The sequence below is a fragment of the Myripristis murdjan genome, chromosome 8 (genome assembly GCF_902150065.1).
Source record: "Myripristis murdjan chromosome 8, fMyrMur1.1, whole genome shotgun sequence".
Lineage (NCBI taxonomy): Eukaryota > Metazoa > Chordata > Actinopteri > Holocentriformes > Holocentridae > Myripristis > Myripristis murdjan.
The window spans coordinates 8906987-8923830 of record NC_043987.1 but is presented as its reverse complement, the minus strand read 5'-3'; the positions used below and the strand labels follow the sequence as shown (position 1 = coordinate 8923830).

The following is a 16844-nucleotide window of genomic DNA, read 5'->3' as shown; positions in this document are numbered from 1 at the left end:
AAAACTGAGAAGGTCCATCTTACGGGGAGTATGAGTGTGCTCAGCAAATTACTTGGCGATATGTCGACTACATTTATAGATGTGTTGTGTGCAAGTCAAATGTTTGGCCTGAAGGTGGTGCTGTTTTTGTGACATCTTGAGTGCCACGTTGAAATGTTGTCTTGATGGTGGTGCCAAAAGAAAGGTCACAAAAACTGATGTCACCAAAACTGACATGATCCATCCTCTGAGGAGCATGATCATGCTTTCCCAAATTCCATCTACCCAATAGATTTTGAGATATAGTGTAATAGGTATAATGGTGCCTGATGGTGGTGCTAGACGAAAGGTCATGAGATCACTGAAACTGACATGGATCATCCTTTGAATAGCAATGTGTTAACCAAATTTCATGTCAGTCCACCTAAATAGATTTTGAAATATATTTCCTTGGAGTGAAGTGTTGAACAGACAGATGGATGTACAGATGGACGGCTAGATGGAGAGACACTGGCCTCTTTCTCAGGGATGGACGCATCAAACCTTTGACCTGCTTGTCTTAACAAGTCCTGTGCTGAGACATGTAGTTTATTTTTCCAGTACACAGAAGCAAGACATTACTGTGTGTTATGACACTGTTAAAGTGCCTGATGTGGGATTCCTGCTAAGTGAGGCTCAGTGTCTTTTATGGGCTATTAGCATAAAAGGCTATTTCTTCTTATTGGGCCAATGGAGCTGAAGAAAGCAATTACTACAGTACCATACTGCTCAATGGAGAGAGAGAGAGAGAAAGAGAGAGAGAAGGGGGGCTTAAAGAGGAGAGAGGGGAAAGGGTTGGCGAGATTAAGAACAGAAAGAAGTGGCAGAGTGGGAAAAGTCAAGGAGATCATGAGAGGGTAAGAAAAAAACTGAAGAGGAAAGAGGGAGAATAAGAGGAGGAAAGAGTGATGCAGTAACAAAACTCCTCGTGGAGACAGTAAAGAGGAGCGAAAGCACAGTGATGACGACAATCCTCAAACAACGTGAAGACTCTCCCATAATCCCGCCATCTGCTCTAATCTGTGTGACGATGCCGCGCAGCTCCATTGGTGACGCCGCAGCCATGAATATTCATCAGGTGAGTGTGAGCTCAACACCGAAGCCCTCCTACACACATCACGCATTCCTCCTGTGCTCTGTCTCTCTCTCTCACGTGCACAAACACACATTTCAGCCAGTGCACAACACCAGGAAATGTGCTGATCCACATTAATGATACTGCCAACCAGTCAGCAACTCATGCCATCTTGTTTTAGTGCTCCCGCTGTGATACATAATTATGTTTTCTAATGATAAAATGCAGATACCAAGTAGAATCACTCACACAATGAAATCTGAAGCAAAGTAGGTGATATTATTGGGTTTTTAAATTATCATTGGGATACAATGTGTACCAGTTTGATTATTTAGCATCGTTTGCAGGTTAGTGTGTACTGGAAATCATTTATAATTAGAGTGATTTTAATTTTGTCTGAATTAACCAGCCCTAAGTTATTTTGGCCTGTACTTGTAACACTTCCTCTGCCCAAATGGCCTTGTCCACTGTTGCCACTTAGGCATGAAATAGCAGATAAATACAGGTATTAATGATAGTATTAATACTCGTTCTGTTTCATTTAAGTGTATCAGAGTTTTTCCAGCGAGCCATCGTGAACAACACCAGGAAACAGAACCTTCATTAATGTCATTAGCAACGCCTGTGTTTACCTGCTATTTCATGTCAAAATGGCTCCTGTGAAAAAGGTCTATTTGTGTCATTTTGTGTGGGGGATTGATAAAATATGAACAAATGAACAAACAAGGGAATGCCCCTTTTTGGGATAGAAAGTTTTGTCAAAATCTGGTCAGCATTATCACCGTCACTGTTGACCACGCAAATAAATGAGCTGATGCACAGAAATTGATTCATGTTCCTGCATTTAATAGGCTTCAGAAGCCAGATGTAATGTTGCCTACTAGTGGAACACATTTTGTCTATGGGGAAAATTCATGGGGTTTTCAACTAATCACCCATGTCACAGTCTGTGATTTAACCCTCATAAGGTATTCGGGTCTGTGGGACCCGTTTTCACAAAAAACAAACATATGTATTGTTTATATTACTTGCAACTGGGATGAAGTAAAAATCTTAAGTATCTTAACAACAAAAGGTTTTATTATGTTGAATTAAACGCCCCAATTTGCAATGGGTCCACCAGATCCAGCAGGACTCCCTGTGTAACAAAAAAACGAATACCATATGAGGGTTAAGTTGGCATTCAAAACTTGGACCTTTTCATCTGCACATCTCTCTAATGAATGAAACTGGATACAATAAATTTTGCTGCCACTATCCAGCCCAATAATTATTTTGCTAACACAAAGCTAACACACACATTTCACTAACAAAGACCAAAGACTAATAGGATATGAAGATATGGGATAGGAGAACTGAGATGATGTACTGAGGATCTGGAGGGAAGGATAAGGGATTAAGGGATGGAAGGATGGGGATGGGGGTCAGTAGATGAGTGGATGAGGGTTGTCAGGTGAGGGATGACAGAATGACGGAAGGATCAGGGTTGAGAATGGATGGATGGAGGAGTCTAATCATCTACCGATGAAGACCGAGGGCTGGAAAACAGGAGCAACCAGGGGAGTTGAGACATTGTGTAGGGAGCCATTTCTTCAGGCAGTCTCATTAGATTGACCCCCCCAGTGGTTTCCGTATTCAACAATGAGGAGAAGAAAAAAGATGGCGGTTTGGGGAGAGGAATGCCAAAACTGAGGCAAAGGGGAAAGGAATGGATAAAGTGTGCCTAGATACTTTTTGTGCAGAAATGGGATGTGTTCGAGGTGTGGCCTTTGTTTCTGAACTTGGTGATAAAACTTCATCTAATACAAAGCTGGCTGTTCCGTAACTGGCTTTGCCCAATAAATTTATAACTAGTTTCATTCTAGCTTTCTGCTGAGCCATAAAAATACCTTGTTGGCAAGACACCATGTCCATTTCTCTGGCCAATGTGTTGTTGTTCAAGGATGACATCAAAAGTATTCCTGGAGCTCTGGTCATGTGTGACGACTCAGCATGGATGGCTAAGTGCTTGGCAGCTGACAGTTTGTTTTTGTTTTTTAAAATTACACCAGTCATGTTCAAGGTTATAATTACTGCATGAAAGGTTTGTATACAAAGATCCAAATGTCATAAATTATTTTTGGAGGAATTAAGAAAACCCAATTAATTTCTATTTGATGCATAAGTCTCGTAAATGCTAAAAAACACAGCCATATGGAGACATGACTTCTGAGGTCTTTCGCCAGGGGAAAAGTAACTTATGCAACGCATAAGTAATAAACACATCGGCACACACATATTTATGAAAGCCCATAAGTGTACACACACACACACACAGAGTCCTCTACATACTTTCCCCCCCCGTTTTCACTTTCAAACACTTCAAAACAGGCACATTCTTCAATCTCCTTGTTGACCTTCCCTCTCTCCTCTGCCTCCTCTCTCTCTCTCTCTCTCTCTCTCTCTCTCTTGCTCTCTCTCTATCAGCCTCTCTCCCTTATTCCCTCCCTTATGCAGCCCGCCCCCTCCCCCTGTGGAGACTTCAGTGTGGTGGTAGAGATAAGTAGAGGTGTTATCTATTGAGCGGCTAATTCAGAACTGTTGACACAGCATGGCTGATACACATCTAGTGTGTGTGTCTGTGTGTATGTGTGCAAAAAGGTGTGTGCAAGTGTGCAAAGTGTTATTGTCTCAATGCCTGGCTGTACATGTGTGTGGTAAAGTTTCCAAGATAGATTAGATAGTGTTAATTTGTTGCGATAAAGACCACCAGGTAGCCAAACTTAATGGGCGAGGTACCAAATGATGCCATCTCAGCTATAGGTGAGTGTGTGTGTGCACAAGAAACAGTGAGAGAGAGTGACAGACACAGAGGGTAACATACCTGTAAAATTCATACACACACATTAAGATACAAAATAAATGCACCACAGGCACTTTGAAAAGGTGTCTTTTTATTTTCTAAGCATTATACCGTATATAATATTCTTTCTTTCTAGATATAGGTAATCATATTCATATTAGGTAAGTAAAAGTGTGCTTTTTTCCACAGCATGTGTCCGGGTCAGACCGCTGTTAGTTGGAGGTTTACATTATAAAGTATACAGTGAAACTGGCTGGCTGGCAGCTGTGTGTGTGTGTGTGTGTGTGTGTTTGTGTATGTGTGTGTGTGTTTGTGTGTGTGTGTGTGTTGGTTGTGTGAGTCTGAGTCGGTGGTACACAGTTAATGTGCATGTGTGTACATATATAAACGTGTGTGCTTGTGTATCTTTGTTTGTGTCCCCGTGTCCATGTGTATGTGTATGTGTATGTGTATGTGTGTGTGTGTGTTTGTGTGTGTGTTAATGTGTGTCTAGAGGCCTAAGTATCTCATGACAGGGCTCAGTGATGTGGAGCAGGATTAAAGCTGCCCACAGACACCGATTTCAAACCAGTTAATCATCATCCCCCTTCAATCAATCAAAGCCACAATCCTGAATCGGTTGCAACAGCTGAAAATAAACAAAAGTGTCTCTGACTGTAACAGTTCATTGCATTCCTGCTCCTCCAGCATCAGTAATGCCACAAAACAAACCTACCCAAACACTACTATGTCTTCAGATCTTTAAAATGCACCAGTAAGGCTAGATACATGGTGATTATTCAAAAGTGATTCAACTTGTCACATGAATTTCATTTCTGAATGCTTGATTAACTAATCAATTTATTAGGATTTTTTTTTTTTTAATCACATTCCAAATCACTTTAAATTTAAATTCACTTTAAATTTTAATTTTCCCTGTTGCAATATTGTCCCTGCTGCAGGCAACACTGCCCAGCTCCAGGTGTCCGACATTTTGCCTTTAACGACATGTGGAGTAATGGCTGCTTGGTGTTTCACCTCAAAGCAAAGCGCTATGATGGCCACATAGAATTTGAATGGACAGAGGGGGCTTTCCTCTAAAATCTATATAATACAACAGGTAGCTTCAGCCAGGCAATCTGATTGGTCAAAGATGTGTCTCAGACACAAAGCATAGCAAGCCTTGATGACAGTAAACAATGCCCTCAGGTACTGTTGCAACAGTCTTGATGGCAGCCTTGTAACTTTTGATAATGCTTCAATGGAAATGGGAATCTGCTTAGTAGATGAGACTTGGGTTGATACTGTGGTAAAGGCATCAGATGTCTTTGTGTAATGTTCATGCTTTAAAACAATACCCATTTCCATGAGACATTATGAAAGACAGTCATTTAAAGTACACTGCAGAAGGATAAAATACTGTCAAACAAAGGGCAGCGTCATCAGTCAATATGATTGATCAAAGATGCATTTTAAATGCGTTTAACACATTTCGTTGGTGATTTTTCTTGTTTTCTCCTATATATTACGCTTGTACATACAGCTTTGAAGCACACACATACACGAGTAACTGCTGTATAAAAACCAAACACCCAAGAGGAAGAACTTTACTGGGTAGTGTGGTGAAGCCATTCCTCATACCTGCTACTTTGCTGGTGTGCTTGTAGAGCACCCTCTTGGCTATACCATAAGCCAGAGTGGGCTGCTTTTATCCAGACTTCATGCATGTTTCACCTGAAAGCAAACAGCAGCTGTTTTATCTTTCTTGAAGAGTGGCTTTAATAGTTAAAAGGAGGTAGTGTAGCCAAGACGTTAGCTGATCCTATGATCTGTGTCTTGAGGTCAACTTCCCACCAGAACCAATGTTTTTATCTAGTAGGAGAGGAGAAGGAGGAGTCAATATTAAATGCATTTAGACTCAGGTATTTCATCTTTTAATCTTCTTTAATCTTCTTAATCTACTGATTTACTTAATTAGCCTCAGGTAAACAGGCAACAATCCTCAGTTATTTCTCATTATCTTCTGCAGTGGTTTTGCCCTGTAATGTTTGTTGCTTATCAATTAGTGATTGATGCATTATTTCTTTCTGTTGTCTTTACAGGATTTTAATCCAAATCTCTTGCTCAATTCAAAAAGTAATTTTGTCTTTTGCCAGGCAATTACAGTACATACAAAATTGTTCTTAAAGGACCTTAAGTTTAATCCTGTTATGGAAATGCAATTTTCTTGTAAAGTTCTTTGATTTGAAGCAGTCTCTGGTTCAAGGTTAGAGAAGAAAATACATTGTTTCATTTCATTTCATTTTCATTTTCCAGTTGATTTTCTGGATCTATAACCTTTTTGTTGTGGACTTCCTACAAAGCTACAGCCCTATCTTTGTTAGCATACACTCAAACAAAAGTAGACTCAAATCAGACCATTGTACAAAATGGTAAATATTTAAAATATATGGTAAATGACTTCCCCTTCTCTTCCCTTGTGATTGTTTTCTGGCATTTGTTTTCTAACAGTCCTCAGGTCAGTTTGAAATGGACAAAGTCAGGTTACAGTCATATTTCAACACTCAAAATTCTTTGATTCTGTCAGCAGTTTTCACATCTCTGCAATGTTGAGAGCATCATTGCTCAGGGTGTCGCCAATATGCAAAGGAAGTCAGTGCATAGCCAATGACCAATCATCTCTGGAGACATGCATGAAGCTGTGGAATAATAACTGTTAGATTTAACATGTCATTCCCTGCTGTTTCCTTGTTTGGAAAAGGCAGAAGTAACACTGTACAACACTGTAAATGCAGCTCTGGCTTTTTTTTTTTTTTTTTTTTTTTTTTTTTTTTTTAGTAACCTGACTCTGTCCATTACATCGTGGCTCAGAATGGGCAGTGATGGGCAGTTAGGTCATTTGGGGAATTGCCTTTTCAATTTTATACCAAAAAAAAAAACAAAAAAACAAACAAACAAAAAAAAAACAATAAAAATGTATCCAACTGGAATCATATATATTTCATTCTTTATCATCAACCACAAACATTTCTCTCTGAAAAAAGGAATCCGACGTGTACTACTCATTAGTATTTTGTGTGAGGGATATCTTGGATGCTCTTTATGCTAGACTCATTTAAAAGCTGCTTTTTTGACCAACTCCCAGAGCCTGGTAAAACATCCTGCCATTTCAGGTCTTTCATCCCTGGTCAGTCAGCCATGCCAACCTTGAATATGTTATGCGTGTAAACAACTGTCTGAGTGCAGGGCATGAGGCGCAAGAGTCAAAAGCAGACATCATTTGAAATGATTACTTGGACTATAACCTGGAGCGATTTTGCACTGACTTTTCTCCCGACATACTTAGTCTGTTTTGGTACGGCACATAAGGGGGAATTCAGTGGGTGCTAGCTTCCAACTTATTAAATTAAGAAATTATCAAATAACACCCTGTGTTAAAGCACACACAGTAAATGTTAGGCCCATTTTCCAGTTGCCCTCTTTCCCTTCTATAATTGTTGATTATTTCCACATGATATTATAGAAAAAAAGCTATCATTGCACTTGCTTCCGTACCACCAGGTAACATTTGCTATCCTTCAACTCCAAGTGATTTTAAAATCAAATTTCTGAGCTGTAATCCATGTAAGAAAGGTGTGCATCTATGCAATTGTTTTTGTAAAGTCTTGCTTCATAAAGCATTAAAAAATGTGCTTTATGAATGAAAAGAAGTTCCTATCCAGCTGTGTTTGAACATTTTTAAATGGGGTAAGGAGGAAGGTCTGTGATATTAAGCAAAACTGTTGACGCTGGAAATATGAAGTAGACAATAAAACATAGCATCACAGTTTTCTCAAAAGTTTGAAAATACATGCATGAATCCATCTATGAAATCCATCCAGCTACAGGATACCACAAAACAGAGATTTCACAAGGAAGAGAGGACATCCCGGGAAATGGAGATAACATTCAGCTGGACCTCTATTTAAGGAATTCATGTTGGAAAAAAAGAGTTCACCTGTCCACAATTCCTGTTTTAAATTAGCACATCTCCCACTGACTACAGCCCCGCTGTATTGGAAGAACCAGGATTATTGATTTCCTTTCTAAAACAATTTAAACTCCTTCTAGAGCTACAACAAAGGGAAGTTTGGAGTTGAGTTGGCGGTACAGCTGGGACGAACGCTCACTTCATCTGGGCCTGAGAGCTAACGCTGACATGTGGTTCATACGCACGCTCGCCACACGCAGCTTTTACTTGGTCTTTGCGTTCTCCAGGCTCTCTCTCTCTCTCTCAGTATGAACTACCAGCTTTCTCCCTTTTATTTGGTTGATTTTGGAAGTTAGAAAGCATCAGGAAAAGGTAGGGTACACCAGGTTGAGCTTGTGCCGACTCAAGATCAGCTGTCATAAGGGACTAGACAGATTATAGTGTAGCCTTAACAGCCCCCTCTGCCAATCCCAAATCAGCCTTGCTGACAGATCATTAGCTGGTGCTCCACCACCAGAAGCTCCAAAAACAAATTAGACTGCAATCACGACAGTCAAAGTGATCAGCCCCGCATCAGGCTTTCAAAATGCAAACATCACTTTCTTCTCAATCTTACAAAATGAACGCTCTACCTCCATGCCTATGTTTCAAAAGAAAAAAAAAATCATAAACTGTTGACCCCAAAACAGTCCTTGTAGCTTGTATGGCTGAGTCTATTGAGGAATGATCGGGGGAGTTAGCTCTAAAAACTGATCCCAGCGCAACCAGGAAAGGCTGTGGGGATGCGGAGGAGGTCAAACTGGAAGCCCCATGGCTGATCTGGGAGCTGTCTGAAGGCAGGAGAGGCAGGCACTGGGTGCATGGGTGAGGAGAGGCTAACTGCGCACACACATACACACACACACGCACACAAATATTTAACACACACAGACATGCAGACACATAACCTTACTTTTCTGCGCTCCTCACAAATGTGTGTATAGGTGTCTGTGTACGTGTATGTATGTATGGTGTGTATGGTGTGTGTGTGTGTGTGTTTGTATGAGAGTGGCGAGGTGCAAAGTGTACAGTGCTTAGTGTGTGTGTTTGTCTCGGAACTATTCCATTAATTCACATTTCTCAAAATCAAACAGTTTTTTAGTCCTCCATGCTTGATTGGCTGGCTCAGTGTACTGGAAAATCCATTGAGGAGTTTGGAGGAAACGCGACACATCAGCGACAGTTTTTTTTTTGTTTGTTTGTTATTGTTGTTGTTGTTGTTGTTGTTTTTCTCCCAGAGGAACACTCACAATGATTTTCCAGAACGTGACACAGTGATTTTTTTTTGTTTTGACAGGACACACTTCTTCTCTCCGCATGCCACGCTGGGCAAAGATGAGGCTGGGAGTGGAGCAAAGAGTTGCAGTGAGATTGTGTGTGTGTGTGTGTGTGTGTGTGTGTGTGTATGTTTCTTCATGTATGCAGCATGTAACATTGTTCTTAATGGGTGTGTTTGTGTGAACGTGCATGCCTGTGTATGCCTGTTTGTGCACATGAATTTATGTATGCTTGTGTGTTTGTGATCATATTTCTATACTTACGAGGACCAAATAGCCACACATGAACAAAATCCTCTCATAAGTGGGGACAATCTGCTGCTTGTCCCCTCATTAAGGTTACTATTTCAGCATCGAAACTTGATGAGTTAGGGCTGCGCAACACTGGCATCATGATATTTATATTATTTTGGCAGATATATAACGATGTCTGCCAGCATACAAAATCCTGATGTACATAGTATTCAGCCAGAAAGCAATGTAGAGGCACCAGAAAAATGTCTGCCGTTTTCAATGAGCAAACTCAAACTCGTCAGCGTCGTGTGATGCATCAGCATGTGTTTGATGTGTCGCTCCAAACTCTTTCAAACCAATCTGGAACAGGAAAGATTACAAAACTTATCATCAAGCTTACAGAACTTTACAGTTATCTCGGGGTACATCTGTGTTATGATACATAATTCTCTAATTTCCAGTCATGTGGGCATTATTGGATTTTGTTAATTAGCACCCACTGGCAGCCTGTCAAATCAGCTGCTGCGAGGGTTTTCGAGACTGGAGAGAGTATCTGGCAGATGAGAGAATTTCCATCCTGATAAAATATTTCCGGCAAAGCGCAAATGGCGGTGCCGTGGCGTTGACACCTTCCCATTTTTTTTTGCCTGAAACACAACTTTAAGGTTTCAGGGAATGAATGTGGTCAGTCAGAGTCCTCACAAGTACAGCGATACAAATGTGTTTGTGTGTGTGTGTCTCTGTGTGTGTGTGTGTCTGTGCAGCTGCAACTTTAAGTGTCTTGTTGACATACTGTGTAGTGACTTCTGGCCTGGGTGAGGTGAGGGTAACGTCCAACAGAGATCAGTGAAGAGCTCCACTCTCTCCTTCCTCCATCTCTCCCTCCTCCTCCTCCTCCTCCTCTCTCAGGCTTCAGATCTGATCAAAACAACACAATCTCACAAACCACATCAAAGTAGAAAATGAAACTACAGTAATATTACAAATACTACAACCCCCCGCCCGCTTCCCAACTCTGCTCCCTTCACTCAACCCCCCTCCCTCCTTCCCCCCCATTAGAAGATTAATAACTATAATACGTGTCAGAGTTTGTCATCCTCTGCACAATGGCACCTTTAGAGTAGTTTTTTTTTTTTTTTTTTTACTAATAATACGATTACTTGTTCTTGATATGAGAGTATCAAAGCTCTATGGCGGTACGAGGGAAGAAGCTGAGATAGATAGAGGCCTCGTCTCAGAGAGCACCCCGTGCCCTATAAGAGTAAACTTCAGTAAACACCCACACACCCTTATAAGGCGTCTTAAATGTAGTGCACTACAGGCTAGTATAGAGATTAGGGTGCCGCTCGAGACCGAGGTGTAGAGATAGAGTAAATGTGAGCGTTGGAAGCAGATGGATATGGCATGCATGGTTTGGAAGGTCGATGCTGATATGGCTCATGGATGGCAGTTTGAACTCTGAACTTTGACCCTCAGGATCCGAGGGGCTAATAGATAAAACCTCTAATGTGCTGACTAGTAGCGACTACCGCTGAGGCCTTTTTTTTTAATATACTGCAGCAAATCCCATACTGAAGAGAATACTTACAGACAGCATTAACCTAAAAGCTAACCTAAAGCTAACCTAGACGCCGTGATGCAACAATTGCGCGGCTATGTAGATTGGAAATTTTTGGCAACAGCAATGACGGACAGTATTTTGCTAATATATTTGCTTTTATTCCTTAGAATTTTGATTAAATCTTGTAATCCCCACTTCTGCTTAAGGCAACAATCCGCTTCTGTAATTCTCTCAAAAAGTTGCCCATCTAACCTAAAGCTGGCCTGATGTTGACCTCACCTACAGCAGCTCAGGTAAAGGCTAACCTAAAAGCAGGCCTGGCAATAAAGAGTTGGAGTGCACAGCGAGCTGAGCTGAACGAGGCCTTTCCTTTCCCCCCAGCTCCGCTGCGAATCGTCTCTTTTGCATGAAGCGTGTTATGTTGTTAGTTAGCTATTCAGCTGGTTTAAAAACTGTTGTTCCTGCGCAAATGTACTTTGCCTTTTCCTCTCTTGCTCCCTCATCCCTCCTAACACCCCAGGACGACGATGCTGCAGCATAAAAGCCCTTCTGTGCTCTGGTCCTTTAAAATTTAAAAGCCCTTGCTTGGAGAAAGAAGGGGGGGGAGGTGGGAAAAAAAAGACACAGTCTCCCCTCTCACAAGCCCACCTCACAACGGCTGATGTTGTAGCTAGCTTGCAAAATTAATATTTACATGTGGAGGGCGGGAAGAGCAAGTCCGCAGCATTGCAACTTTATCCCTTTATGCTCCCTCATGTGGCGTAAAAGACAGCAGATAGAACAGCAGCGCCATGAATTAAACAGCATTACTGTTAGGAGGTTTAAAACAGTTCTTTTATTATTATCATGGTAGTAATTGTTGCAGTAGTGGTGCGATGTGTCAGGTTGTCAAACTCGGTGTCATTTCATGTTTAGTTTATACAAAACAGTGTAGTGTCTTGGTGGCTCAGGGAGGTCAAGAGGGAAACACGGATGTAGTAATTTTTTTTTTTTTTTTTTTTTTTTTTTTTTGTCTTTTTCCTCTGATTTTCACACTTGTTACTCACAGTCCCGGAAAAAGGTTTTAGAAAAATGCTGTGGTAATTTCTACTCGCTACACATGCTCTCTCTTTGTGACTTTCCCTCCAGCGCTTTGTGTCTTCTCTCTCTGTTTGCTACCTGTTTTGCATCCTTACTCTCTCACAACCCCTCCCTTTTGTGTGTGTGTGTGTGTGTGTGTCTGTGTGTGAGTAAGTGTGCGTGCAATCAGGTGCTGCCCAGTGATGTGATAAATGTCTTAATTCAATCTCCTCTTTTAAGACAAACAGCTGTAATGGAGTGTGGCAAAGTGTACCTGCCTAGGTGTGTGTGTGGGTGTGGGTGTGTGTGTGTGGTGTAAGGCCAGTAGTTTTACCTGATAGTTATTTTGAATCAAGGAAACCAGCAGGTAGTTCAGAAACAGAGGCATGTACATTAAAATATAAATGAGGTCATGGTTTATGAATATTAGATGCCTTAAAGGACCATGCCAGTGATTTGGGATGTTTGGCCTGTTGACTGCCATTTCCCGATGTTTTACATTGCAACAAACTGTTTTTCGCAAATCATTTGGTGGTACCAAAAATTTCACAACACAGAATAAAAACCCTTCCATTTTCAAATTTGAATTTTTGGTTAAAACACCCACCTTATAAAGTCGTCCTCAGTTGTAAACCACAGAACGGATAACTGGCTGTGTAAAGCAAACGTTTCCCCGGGGACTATTTTCCCTGGCGGAGGGAAACATTTCACTCCACCCAATTTCAAGTCATCAAAACACAACAGTGCTGCTGCTTTTAGGGAAACGGATGTGGAGGACTTTATTACGGTGATGGAACACTGGCGCGAAGGAGGTTTGAAGTCTCTGAAAGTTCATTTTCATACCATTGTCGGAAACACTACACATGCAAAATCACCGGTATGGCCCTTTAATGTATATCACTCTGCTGCAATGACATACCCATCAATATTTATACCTGTGTATGTTTGTGCAAGAGAGAGAGAGAGCTGGTGAAAACCGAAAAAGTGTCATGTATTTCTGATAAATCTGATACAGTCAAAACTGTGCAGGTATTATAAATATGACAGGATGATGACTTTCTGTGTGTGTGACAGCAAGGGAGACGTGTGAACAATGTGAACTACGCGTGAGCAATTTTCACTTTGCTCGTCTACCATCCTGTGTTGGCTTGTGTGCGTGCGTGCATGTGCGAGTGTCTTTTTGTGTGCGTTGTGTTTGTGCGAGTGTGTGCGTGCGTGCATGCGTGTGCACGTGTGAATGAGATAAAGAGGGGGTGGGGGGGGGGGGGGGGGGGCTGTGAGTGACAGCTCAATAGATGGAGCGCAAATCCTGTGAATAATGCATGGGACCTGCTCCAATTCTCTGAACATCTATCCCTCCGTATATTGTGGGCCACATTCCAATACTTCTTAAACTGATGCTGCACTGGAGAAGAAAGGCCTTAAAAAAAAAAAACCTTAAAAATTTTTACTTTTACCTCGAAATAGAGCTTGAGGATTTTACATATGAGTGGGTATTGGTTACTATTTTAACTTTTGGAGAATCTAGCCCTAACCCTGCAGCTCCATCTCTTGTTTGTGTAGTATCTCTATATGGCTCTGCTTTCCAGCATAATCTCACAACTCAGTGGTCTCCTCTCCCCGACGCTGAACCAGCAACCTCCAGAAACCCAAGCAAGTCCGCAAGTGACACCAGGGGGAAGACACAGCCTCAATTTAGCCTAGCAGCTCTCAGAGGAAAAGACAGAGAGAGGGAGAGAGAGGGTGAGCAGTGACAGGTGAGGGATGAGGTCACAGAGAAATGAGGGGTGCAAGATGAGAAGTGAAGGCAGACGGACAGAGATATTTGATCGCCTTTCAAAAGATTCGGGTGAGAACAGAAAATAAATAAATAAATAAATCAGGAGAGGACTTGTGTGGCTGAAAACAGGATTAAAAGGAAGCACCAATGATCTAACTTTTACCGTCTAAAAGAGATCCAATAGTATTATCTTCGCTGAGGCACACCTTGCCCACTAACGGCTGATCTGCGGTCAGTTTCGAGCCCCGCCCCCCTTGAGTCTCTTTCCGTTGAACACCGCGATGGGGGTTTTCAGAATAATCTCACCTGGGATCAGCAAGACTGGGGTATTCAGTGGCAGGAATGAGCTCAGTTCAGTTTCAGTTCAGTCAGGGGGAGCGAGAAGACTCTTTGATTAAATAAAATGAATCGATATGAAACAAGTACATATATATATATACAGGATGTATTAGACTGCGATGAATGGTGCAACAATTTTGCTGCCGTAAATGGACAATCTGCCCGTTCTGTTCAGATTTTGAACAGATTGAACTGAAACGGACTTGATCCCAAACCTGAGGTGTCAAATTCCTCACTTTTAAGTAGTATAGTGATAACACAGACAAAGCTCGAAGCCCCACGGCTGCTCACTGGGCTAAAGCAGCCCTGCTACTCTCAAAAGGTCAAAGGTCCCACAGAGTGTCTCACCCACTCTCCTTCTCAATGTTCACATTATTTTTGCTTTTAGGAGAAGTTCCACACAGCAAACACGACACACTTCTGCTACCCTTTTTTTGTCAAAAAGGTGAATTCTGCCCCACCCCTTCAATACGCTAGGAAGTCAGTTCATGAGTATAAAACATAAATCGAAGTCAAAGAATGTGCCTTCACATGTAAGGAGTCACAGGTTTAACTAGAGTGATATGTGATAAAGTGGGAGTTAGGAACAACGTCTCCATCGAAAACCAACCCTGCTACACCAGCGCGCACCCTGACAGGGCTCAGGATTCACAGTTCAAAGGCTAAAAAGTTCACAGTTCAAAGTTCACAGTCGAAGTTCCTCAAACCCCCTTTGTGCACCCCCACAACCCCCGTCTCTTCCTCACACACCCCTAACCCCCCCCGTTATTTCTCATCGTCATCCTCTTTAACGCTCTGATCGGGCGATATCTGCGGCCAGCACCTCTCAGACGGGTGTGGTCCTGCGGTTGGGGTCCTTGCTGTAGTCCTTGGTGAGCGTGCTGCTCTGGAGGAACTCCCTCTCCGAGTTGAGCAGCCCGCCCATCCCGCCGCCGCCCGACTTGGTGCCGGCGTTGCCTGCCTCGCGCGGGTTCAGCGTGTACATAGGCATCTCGGAGGCGGCGGGCCCTGTGTAGCCGCCTTTCCCCAGCGGGGAGGCGTCGCGGCTGGGGGCCTCGGACGAGCGCACGCTGGAGCGGCGCCGGAAGCGGTAGCGGTAGGACGGGATGCGGCTGAAGGCGGACTTCTTGATCAGCTCGGTGCGGGACTTGGCTCGCTGCTTGCGGTGCTTCTCGATGAACATGTGCACGGCCAGCACGCCCACCATCTCGGCCATGATGAAGGAGAGGGCGCCGAAGTAGAAGGACCAGCCGTAGGAGTAGGACTTCTTGCTGTCACTCTGGCCCGGGTCGCCCGAGTTGGCCGAGATGTAGACGATTATGCCGATGATGTTACTGAGGCCTGGAGGTAAGAGAGAGACGGAGAGAGAGAGGGAGAAAACAGTGAGGGAGAAAGTGAAAAGAGGGAAAAGAGAGTGTGAGAGAGCAAAAAGGCAGTAGAGGAGAAGATAATGCATGATGCGATGGTCCTCAACTGAAAAATAATGACCGCTGTGAGGGTGAGGAACCCCCAGTGTGCAGCAGAAGGGAGTTTGCCTCTGTGAAGGTCATTAGATTTCAATAAAAGACCACCAGAGAATGAATTATCCCACTTATTACATGGCTTTACCTCACAAAAGATTTTGTCAGCGACTGAACTGACTTCTTTTTGTATATTTAGCGATCATGCTAACATGAGCCTACACACGCACACACACACAGCAGTGAAGCGTATTAATTTGGAACAAACAGATGATGAGGCCACGACTTGGCAACAGTCTTCTATTCGGAAATAACCAACTGCAGAACACCTTGACTGACCAATCAGCACCGAGTATTCAACACAGCCGTGTAATAATGCTATTTTAAAACACAGCTGGCATTTTTTTTCGCCATACAGAGAAGAAACAAAGTAACAAGAGAGCAACAGAGAGCTTCAATCTGGTCAAGCTGTTTTGTCATCCTTTCATCTACAAAGGGAGAGCAACTCAACCGTCCAACACAAACCGAAAGACAGAGACGGAGATGGAATGAGACAGGTTAGCGAGAGTGAAAACAAAGCACGGGCAAAATGTAAAGTAAACAAGCGAGGATCGATAAGGAAGAGTAATTCAACAATTACAAGGCAGGGAAGACATCAAATGGAAAAGAAGACATCACAAAGGGAAAGAGTGAAATTGAATGGCAGATTAGTGAGCACAAAAGGGAAAAGAATTGAGAAAAGGGTGTGAGAAAATGAAATTGGAAATGAAAAACTGCAAAGAATAGACTGGAGACCGGGAGCAGGGGCGAGTGAAGCGAGTGAAGGAAAGGGAGGAGAGCGTAAGAGAGAGAGAGAGAGAGAGAGAATGGGAGGGAGGGATGGGAGCGAAGGAGAGCTAGACAGAGGCGTTGGAGAGGGTTATTGCACACAGCTGGGCTCTCTCATTCCATATCATTAGTCCAGAATACAGTGCTCATGCAGTGTGGAGGAACGCACAGAATGGGAACAATTAGCCAGCTGTAATTAGCCAGAATCAGCCCTGCACTATTGTGGTAAATAATTACCAATTTGGCTTCATGAATTTACTACAAAACCCAATGGGACCCTACACATCCCACTGAACAGCAATTACAGTGCTTTGTGTGTGTGTGTGTGTGTGTGTGTGTGTGTGTGTGTGTGTGTGTGTGTGTGTGTGTGTCAGGGGTGAGGG

The 16844-nt window shown here is 42.7% G+C and overlaps 1 protein-coding gene across 1 annotated transcript in view; it reads right to left on the bottom strand.

Annotated features, from left to right (window-relative positions):
• Positions 1-14960: 14960 nt before the first annotated feature.
• cacng3b (calcium channel, voltage-dependent, gamma subunit 3b) overlaps positions 14961-16844 on the bottom strand; it is a 33277-nt gene continuing 31393 nt past the window's right edge. Inside the window, exon 4 of the mRNA XM_030058268.1 lies at positions 14961-15514. Within this exon, the coding sequence (XP_029914128.1) occupies positions 15000-15514 (515 nt within the window). The 3' untranslated portion in view covers positions 14961-14999. The remainder of the gene's footprint in view (positions 15515-16844) is intronic.